We start from the raw sequence: 10,202 nt of genomic DNA, 5'->3' as shown, positions 1-10,202 counted from the left end.
AGCAGTTGCAGTCAGTTATTAACGAGCGCTACTCCCAACAGCAACATCGCTCAGCGGCAGCAGCAGCAGCAAAAGCAACAGTAACAACAGCAACACGAGTCACTCAAACGTGGAAGCGAGACGGGAATATCAGCACTCCACTCGCCTCGTTTCACTTCGATTCACAAGCGTTTGAGTCGGAGAGCGGCGAACGGCCAACGAATTCAGTTTGTGTCGAGACGTTGTCGGTGGCACGTCGCATCCAAAAGAACGCTCAGTCAGCTGGGAAATATACTGAGAAAAGATACAATCGTAGATACAAGTGCTAAGCCAAAGTGAACCGTGCAGTTCGCGCAACTAAACAATTTTAAGCCAAATAAAACTACACAAGGCCAACAAAGACAGTATAATGTCTTCCACATCGGCCTCGCCCATCAGCAACATAACCGTGGATGACGAGCTCAACTTAAGCAGAGAACAAGGTGGGTTCAAGTTCAAAACTGGCTCAGAACGAGTTGGCAGCTGGCAAATGCCGACGGCTAAACGGATTACTATCTAGTTTCAAAAAATTTCAAAAAATATTTGAAATTTGAAAGAAGTGCATTTATCTGAATTGAAAACTAACCTGGTTCCTTTCTTATCCTTAATTTTTAGACTTTGCTGAGGAGGATTTCATAGTGATCAAGGAGGAGCGCGAGACGAGTCTCTCCCCCATGCTAACGCCACCGCACACGCCCACCGAGGAGCCGCTGAGGAGAGTGCATCCGGCGATAAGCGAGGAGGCGGTGGCCACCCAGCTGCACATGCGACACATGGCCCACTACCAGCAGCAGCAACAACAGCAGCAGCAGCATCGCCTGTGGCTGCAGATGCAGCAGCAGCAGCAGCAACATCAGGCTCCACAGCAGTATCCGGTTTATCCCGCAGCCAGCGCCGATCCCGTGGCCGTGCACCAGCAGCTGATGAACCACTGGATCCGCAACGCAGCCATCTACCAGCAGCAACAGCAGCAGCAGCAACATCCGCACCACCATCACCACCACGGCCATCCGCACCACCCGCACCCACATCCGCATCATGTACGTCCCTATCCCGCTGGCCTCCATAGTCTGCAAGCCGCGGTCGTGGGTCGCCACTTCGGAGCCATGCCCACCCTGAAACTAGGTGGTGCCGGTGGAGCGAGTGGTGTACCCAGCGGCGCAACTGGCAGCAGTCGGCCAAAGAAGCAGTTCATCTGCAAGTACTGCAACCGGCAGTTCACCAAGTCGTACAATCTGCTCATCCATGAGAGAACCCACACGGACGAGAGGCCCTACTCCTGCGACATCTGCGGCAAGGCCTTCCGGCGGCAGGATCATCTGCGGGACCACCGGTACATCCACTCCAAGGACAAGCCCTTCAAGTGCAGCGATTGCGGCAAGGGCTTCTGCCAGTCGCGCACCCTGGCCGTGCACAAGGTCACCCATCTGGAGGAGGGTCCGCACAAGTGCCCCATCTGCCAGCGGAGCTTCAACCAGCGGGCCAACCTCAAGAGTCACCTCCAGAGTCACAGCGAGCAGAGCACCAAGGATGTGGTGGTGACCTCCTCACCAGTCACTTCACATTCCGTGCCAAGCCAGGCATTGAGTTCGCCTCAACCTGAGAACTTGGCACAGCATCTGCCTGTCCTGGATCTATCCTCGTCATCCTCGAGCTCAGAGAAGCCCAAGCGGACGCTTGGCTTCACCATCGATGAGATCATGAGCAGATAGATTGAAGGACCAGCGAAACCCGGTATCCGGTTTCTTTTGAGACATTCTAGAAAAGATTCAGAGAGCTGGACGGCCGCCAGGCATGGGAAATGCCTGGAATGGAAAACCAAGCGAGTCCAGCCCGCATTCTGGCCAAAGGTGCAAGTGGAAAATCCTCGCCAGCAACTCGCAATCGCAACCCAGTGAGCAGAAGAGTCATCCTCCGTGCAATCGGTTCTATGTAGCAGACCCCAATTGCGTTAAACAAATGCCAAAGTCAAATAGCAGAGGAAAACTGATGAAAAATCCAATGAAAAGTATTGCTAGCACAAGCCTCCTACAAATCAATTCCAAAACACACACACAACTGTAAACTATAAACTTAAATAAATAGCACTTAATTTACATTGTAATCTAACTATATATTATTGTATGTACCTTATAGTCGTAGTAGCCCATTCAGTTCGTAGTGCTTATGGATTAAACCAAATGTTATGTTACAATAGCTCAATCAAACAAACCTCAAACCCGCTTTGGTTATTGAAAGACTGTTTTAATTATTATATTTAAATAGTACTTGAATAAATCAATCGATAGATTGTGTAATGTTAAACCCCGACGAGTGTCATGATTACTTACCGTTTAGACTTAACAACTTAATTGACGCTATAGCAATTGTGACTATGCAAAACGATACAACGATCTCATTGTCGTCTATATGTATGCTTCAAACATTCGTATTGATATGAAGTTATCACAAAAATACTTAAATATAAACGCAAAGTAATTTTCAACTGAAATTTAATAAGACTTTTTATGAACACGGGGATTTTGTGTTTCCAGGTACTCGGCAATGGCAATTTCGCCTTGATTTATCATTACTTCTACTAATCTTTATGGTGTACTAAGTTAAAGTCATCTGAAAAGATTTAAGCAGCAACCACTATTAAGATTACTTTTTGATTCCCAACTACCACCTACTGATTCAAGTTCCCAAGCGGACTGAATGATTTTGATCTACTTTTAATCACTTTGAAATCTTTCTTATCCGATGACTAACTCCCACGCCATCCCGATTTGGAATTTTTCTCATGCTGCGAAGATAACTCAGTAGACTGAACTCGTAGGACCATATAAGTTGAACCATCAAACAGCAGCTGTCAAAATTTATTAACCATCCGAATATAACTCAGTTTTTATGCAGATCGCGATTTGCGCATTTTTAAGCAGCTCTATTAATTTTCAGGTTGCCGATTAAGTAAGCAGAAGTCTCGTCTCGCCACCAAAAATATTCAAACTGTCGCATAAGTTAATTTATGAAATCGAATCGAATTGAATTTGATGTCAGTTTTGCTATGATTTTGTCATGACTCGGTTTCGATTTCGGTAACACTATGGTTATTGTTTAACTTTGAGGTGTGGTCCAAATATTTATGGCCTGTGTTTCAGTTTTGGGTTTAGTTCAGTTTTCATTGTGGCTTCTCTTGAAAATCGGGAACGTGCCAAATGCCTTGCAAAAGGTATGTTTGATTTCCTTTTCTAGTTCCTTCCATTGGCAATTGCATTTCTCTTAGCACGCTTCTTACTCCGAACTGTCAATTTCAGATTGTGATCTTTGTCTCAAAATCGAGCATAGGATTGTCTTTAATTGAGGCCTGAGGTCGTTCTGGTTACCTCCGGGGGGAACCCGCATGAGGGGTCTGCATCTGACTCATTTGCTGCTCGATTTCCATTTCCATTAGCATTTTCCATTTTCCATTTTCTCCACCTTGATGACATACTCTCGGGCCTTATGGCCATGTACAATTGATTTGGGCCCTCTCATTGTGTTGGCTTTGATTTGCTTTGTTTTCGGGCCAGAAAAGTGCCAACGTATTCGCCAATTGATGTCTACATAGATGCCTCCTTTTTGCCAGGATTACTTTTGACAAGTATCCTGGCCGCGCCCCCTTGGGCATGCGTATCCTGCTGATTTTGGCCAAACCTTAACCTTAGCCTTATCTGGCCGAGTTGGTCGGGTGGTCAACCGTAGGACTTGTGTTCCGTGTTTTGCAACACTTCGCCGCAGGCAGTCCAAGGACCTCGAGGATCTTGGTGTCCTGGCATTTCGACACACCTTGTCCATAATTGCACTGCGTACAACCAAAATATTTTGTGAAAGTCACAGCGGGAGGGCGAGTTATCCCGACCAGATTGATATGTGTCCGCATGGGGTTAGGAGTCCCTTTTTTTTTGGGCCATTTTGAGCCACAATTAAACGCATCGGTTCCGCAACTAGGGTGGCATGCAGCTCCGTGTCCTGTGGATGTCCTGCCATTGTAAATTGTAGTGGCAGGACGTGCTGGAAAGTCGCCTGCCAAAAGTGAGCCATTTACTGCCACAGGGGCAGTCTCCTCCTATTTTTTGCTCCTACCGAGCATGCAATTTTAATGAGCTGCCCGGGGGAAAAGGATCGGCATAGGGGCACATCCCATTGTCCAGGACACGTTCGCACTTGGCCCTGTTCGCCTTTGGGCCGGGACCACCCTGAAAAGCCAGAAATGATGTTGTAAGCCGGTTGGTCGACAGGTCGGCTGGACGAGTGGTCAACTGGTAAACTGCCGAGGTGTTCAATTAAAACGTTGCAAATCAATTTGGCATCGAATCGAATCGAGGACACGCTTAAAATGGCCGTTGACAGAAACACTCATAGATGATGATGACAGCATTACAGCAGCAACATAACTCGAAAACCATCTAAAACTATACCAGAGTTGTCAAGTGAGCCAAGCCCAAAAATATATATACATTTATACGTATACAAACAAAACTTGTCTCTCGTAATTGTACATTGTCTAGATTGTCAGCTTTAAAAGTGGTTTTGATATGCCGACATCGCAACGCCTTTTGGCCCACAGCCACAGACATCGTATTGCCACTTCACCATTTCCATACACTGCGATTTGAATGCTTTTAGGAGGATCTTAGCGAAAGTTAAAATTGTATTTTATTACTACGATTATGTACTTCTAACTCCTAAGAATTTTATACTAGCTTTACGAAGGTGGATCCGTCAAGAAATGGATACCCAACATTTAACCACAAACTGTTGTTTATATATGCTAATTACCATAAATATAAATCACAGCTCATGTGAAAGTGATTTGCATAATTCGGAAAATGCTATATGATATATGTTCATATCAAGGTCAAAATTAATCATTCTTTCTGATAATTTATATTTAATGGAAAAATCTATATTGGAAATGAAAATAACACAATTACTCATGCTGGTTCTTATCAAAATACTTTATGAGCACTTGCTTGGAAAGTACTTATACGCAAGCACTTCATGGGACACAAATATTAGACATCATACTCCAATCAGCCCTCTTGAAAGCCCCCCAGTTCGTTGGCCCCCTTTCAGCCACGTCCCTGCTGAGCAGCACAACACTTGATTGTTGCACGAATGTTCTTTTTTTGTGTCGCTGTTGACTGTGGCGCACAGTAGTCGCATCTGTCACAATGTCGCAGCCTAATTGCACTACACGCGTAGTTACTTAGGGGAAAAAGATCGGAAAACTCGGCTGACAAGCCTTTTTCCCCCTCCGCAGACAGGCGACGACACTAAAATTTGTGGAGAGATACTCAGATACACCGATACCTAGATACTTCGGCGCGCAGATACTCAGATACTCATATACGCGACTGAGAACCAACGACGCGCACTCGAGGCGAGTTCAATTTCGAGCTCACTGGGTGTTCGTTTTTATGGTCGTCGCCACTATCGATCGGCTATTTTGACACTTTTGTTTTGCCTAAGAAGGTGTTTTAAATATAACTTACTTAGGTCCGAACAAATCTTAACTGGCCATAACAAAAGCAACTGTCTGGGAGTTGGCACTGAGAGAAATTGCTATGGCATTGTTGATATTCAGTTGTTTTCCATCAGAAGTTTCTGTTAAAATAATCCTTAAAGATTTAATGTTTAGGATTCGAAAGGATTTCTTCGGGTAAACATGATTTTCAATTTGAAGACCTTTTTCCGAGTGCAACTCCAACAATTTAATCGCCTGAGTGCATTTTTCTGCCCCGACTTTTTCGCCTTATCAGCCCGGCTCAATCTCCCCGAGTCAGTGCATTAATTGACACCTAGAAGTGGAAAACGAAACCGGAGAACCCTGCAGCCCAGAAGAAGATGCCTGGAGACAGGGGACTGTGCTGTCAATTAGGTTGCTGAATTTATCGCCGGGCACAAATCAGTTTGGGAAATTGGTTAGCCCCGAAAATAAAGTTAGCCGGACTAAGAGAGCGATCAATTTTATAGACAGACAGCCCACGGGCATGGAGGTCCCTGGAAGTCCATTCGATGGGGGGATCTGGATCTGGAATGGGACTACCTCCTACTCCTCCCAGTGGGAACTTAATTGAATTACCAGGGAAAAAACCACAGATAAAAGTGGAAACACCTCGGTATCAAGTTAGTTAGTGGACCATCCTCCATGGTCTTGACAACTCTTTTGTTTGTTATGCCTGCGTTTTCACTTGTTGTCCGCTGTCCGCTGTCTGTTTTATTTTTTATTATTTCATTCTCGGCTCTTTGACATTTTAATGCGCCCGCTGGCTTTGTGTGCTCTGAGCCCTCTTCTGATGGTTGCCACACAGCAACAAAAGCGGGCCAATGGTGTGATGGCCATAATCCGATATAAATAAGACATTATAAGAGGCTCCCCATCCTAAGCAGGATCTTCTGCGGGCCCTGGGAACGTATGCACTCCCATTCCCATTCCCCTGCCCATTCCAATTTCGGGATTACAAGGAATCGACGACATGTGGCGCTCAAAGCTTTTATTTATTTGAGCGCTGGAAATGACTAAACCTAATCGCGGCGATTAACTCATGGACCACCTAACTAGATAGAGCTCTCGGCTCGTTATGTCCTGCCATCAGTCATCCTCGAGTGGCTCAGCAAAATCGAAATATCGCGGGAACTGAAATCGAAGGTGTTAGCAGGGGTGGAGGTATGAAGTTTCGGGAGGGTATTGGAGCTATGATTGTATGAAGAGAACTTTGAACATACATCCACTGGTATCTTTATCGTTTTCACTTGATGTGGCATAAAAGAAACCCTTGCCGAGAAGTTTCCCTTTCAGAGCCCCCAAAACACCTACGCTCCTGTTGATCCGCTGGCAGTGTTGATCGATTGGTTTCATCGATTATGGCACAACAGTCAACAGTCTCGGCCTGGTCTGAATGTTTATTTGTTTATTTGTTTGTGCCCCGCACGCAAACAACACGGATCGGGGAATCGACTTGCCAAGGGAAACGGACAAAACACATGATCAATTACAAGTCGGGGCAGGTTCCCCAGCTTGCCAAGTTACCAAGTTCCCAAGTACCAAAGTACCGAAGCCGTAAGCGTGGGGAGATCGGTGCTGCCCCGCTTAACCCTCTGGTGCCCCGTCCCCGTCCGTGCTTAACCCCTCGCCACAGGCATGCGCACAGCTTCTTTCACTTATTATTAAAAGTAACAAATTATTTTCAATTGATTTACACGCTGGCAGTTCAGCAGTTCAAAAGCGTACACCCGCGCAACCAAAAAAAAGACGAGTTATATGTGTGGTGTGTGTGTGTGGGGGAAAAAACCTAACGCAGCCAAACCCTGACCCTGAAACCAGCCCCCTGCCAGCCCCCCCTTCGTCGACGTCTCTGGCTGTTGATTAACCACTCACTGGGAACATTTAATGTGTAATAACGATTTGTATCCGAGCACAAAGTAGTTATGTTGAAATTCCTTGCCGCCGTCGCAGTTACCATCATTAATCATACGAATGTGAATCTTTTCAGGGAGTTGAAAATCGGTGGGATCCGGGGGAGAGCACCTACATCCTACGGTGGGTTCACATGGCCAGAAGATCTTCCGAGTTCCGAACAATGATCTTGGACCAGGCGATATTTCATATTCATAATCGGTTCGTCGGGCCGATCGGTGCTGTTGGGGGGATAGTTGGGGCTCCCATCTTCTTCTTCTTCTATGCCCCGATTTAACGCCCCGACATTTACATATGTTTGTCCCGCACCTCGGCCCCCCTGAACTTCAACCTGAATCTCATTGGCGTTGGCGTTTGCCAGTGAACGTGCCTACAAATTATGTTTCTACACGTTTACATGCCTCTGACATGCACTGCAGGGCGGGATCATGCACTGAGCAAAAAGTGGGGGTGCGAATGAAATTGGAGGTTCTGCTAAGATAGATATATCTTTCAAATGACTGAACAGAATCAGACAAAAGGAATTGCAATTGAATGGGTATTAGCTTCAAGTTAAATACAAATAATTGGTTTTTTAGTTTCAGCTATTATTTTCTCGCAGTGTGATCCCGCCGTTTCTGGCTGGGATTCGACTGGGCCGCATCCACTCCACTGGAGATGAGATGCATCCCAGCCGGGCGGAGCAGGGATGAGTCCCTGGCTCACCGGGGTGTCCCTGGGCATCAAAGTCAAAGCCATCAGACCTCATCGATGCCTCGTCATCCATCCCATCGAGCCATCGACAGTGTCGGCGGATTTTTTTTTTTTAGTTAACTTACCTTTTTGTTTTCCTTTTTTCGGCTCGGACTTCGACTGCGGTTTGTTCTGCTTTTGTTATTGTTTTTGTTGTTGTTGTTGTTTTGGGTGGGTGCTGCCTACCCGCTGCGAGATCATTGGGTTCGTTGAGCTTTCTACGTTAATTTGTTAACAACAATATAAGCGATACGCGGGGCGGTGGTGTCGCAATCGCAATCGGCGGAGATGTGAGATCATTATGATATGATAATTATCTGCCAATTGATTGAGGAGCGTTGAAAATTTGCCAAATTTCATCTTAAGTGGTTTTGTGCATTTTCGATTGAGTGGGGGAAAAGTTAAAAAAATTGGGGGAGAATTCTGGAATATACTTGGAATCGAACAACATTAATTATATGTTCGATTTCCATTTTCTTTTTGGGTAACAAAGTCTCTCGTGGAGAATCCATTAACAAACAATCATAAAATCACTCTCTTTCATTCATAAAACTAACAAATATCTATCCGAAAACCTATTCGGATGTGAATGAAACTCGATTCCCATGAAGATCCAGCGACGTAGAATTTGCTATATAAATCCATTGATCTCCTGCATAAATGTGAATGAAGCCCGCGGCGAAAAGAATTGTCTGAATAGAATTTGGCCCGCTGCTAGAAGAACCGTTTCGGCCATTTTCACATGATTATGGGAATAGCAACAAAGCCCAATAAAAATCCCCACCACTTACATATGCAGAAAACGTAATTCCCTTGCCTTTTTCTCGATTTCAGCCCCTCCGAAATCTCCTCGTGGCCAATTCCCAACTAATTTCAAGTCCATATTGCATGATGTAGTGGGTACAAGAGGCGATTTTTATGTTAAGCACAAGGAATTCGGGCTATTAGCGCCAAAGGATTTTCTCATGGTTTAAAAATACTCAACGTGCGACAAATTTAGCCGCCGGCCATCTGAAGCACGAAAGCTGCACGCGGAGCACCCAGTCGATTCGAGTGGCTCGGCGGTCGGCTACACTGCGAGAAAAATGCGAGTTCAGCCCATTTTAAGAAATACTTTATAGTGGGAAGTAAGCGTAACCATTATAAGTTCTAAAAAATTATATATTTAGGCTGCAAACTGATTAATAACAGATTTTCTTTCAGTGCCTCCCCAGTGAAGTGGAGGCGTTCCTTGGGGGGAGGTTTCAGGGGCTGGGGGAGGTGCTGGCCGGCTGCTGACCGGCTGTGTCTCGGACCCGGAGCTGCTCCAAAGCTGGGCCTGCGACCGAGGGCTGGACAGGCCATGGCAAACGGGCTGGGGCACAACACATCTGATTGCTCGGTAGGCAGCGGCGTGCTTTATGGAGGGACAACCCCCATCCATCCCCAGCAGCCCACCCCCGCACCAAGCCCCATCACTCTCGGGTCGCCCATGACCGGTCAGAGTGCGACGAAGGGGTCAGGAGCGGACTCGGGTAGAGAAATTGATTCAAGGGCGGTAATATATTGAATCGATGGCAATCCTTAAAAAGGGAAATATTGAGAGCATATATTTGATTTATTGGTTAAATAAGCTTTCTGAGCTTTTATTAATAAATGCCTAAATGCTTCTACAATCATTTTCATAAAAGTTGTTAACCTACTTAAAACTCGATCATTTTAAATATTTTTCAATTAGGAGCAACTTGCCAACCAATTCCGCACCTGACTTTTCGGGGTCCGGCCCGCTTGGCCGGGGCATACAATTTAATATTAAAGTTGATAAACATTTTGACCACGGCAGTTAGTAAGCAAACGTACGATCCACCTACTCGCCTTCTTTAACGGCAGCCAAAGTAAGAAACCGAGGCTTTTGGGGCTGCTGAAGCTGCAACTTCAACTTCGGCAGTGGCAGCGGTTGCGGCAGCGGCGGCACCGCCATCATCATCATCAGCATCAGTGGTCCTCAAAGACGTGGTCGTGAACCGACTTT

The 10,202-nt window shown here is 45.9% G+C and overlaps 1 protein-coding gene across 1 annotated transcript; it reads left to right on the top strand.

Annotated features, from left to right (window-relative positions):
- On the top strand, positions 1–2,322 carry LOC6613261 (protein odd-skipped). The gene is made up of 2 exons (XM_002037702.2): positions 1–461; positions 634–2,322. The coding sequence occupies exons 1-2, from the start codon at positions 389–391 to the stop codon at positions 1,728–1,730; spliced, it is 1,170 nt and encodes a 389-aa protein (XP_002037738.1). The 5' UTR covers positions 1–388; the 3' UTR covers positions 1,731–2,322.
- Positions 2,323–10,202: the final 7,880 nt, after the last annotated feature.

Source organism: Drosophila sechellia, chromosome 2L (genome assembly GCF_004382195.2).
Source record: "Drosophila sechellia strain sech25 chromosome 2L, ASM438219v1, whole genome shotgun sequence".
Lineage (NCBI taxonomy): Eukaryota > Metazoa > Arthropoda > Insecta > Diptera > Drosophilidae > Drosophila > Drosophila sechellia.
The sequence above is the reverse complement of the archived record's forward strand: the minus strand, read 5'-3'. Positions and strand labels throughout refer to the sequence as shown.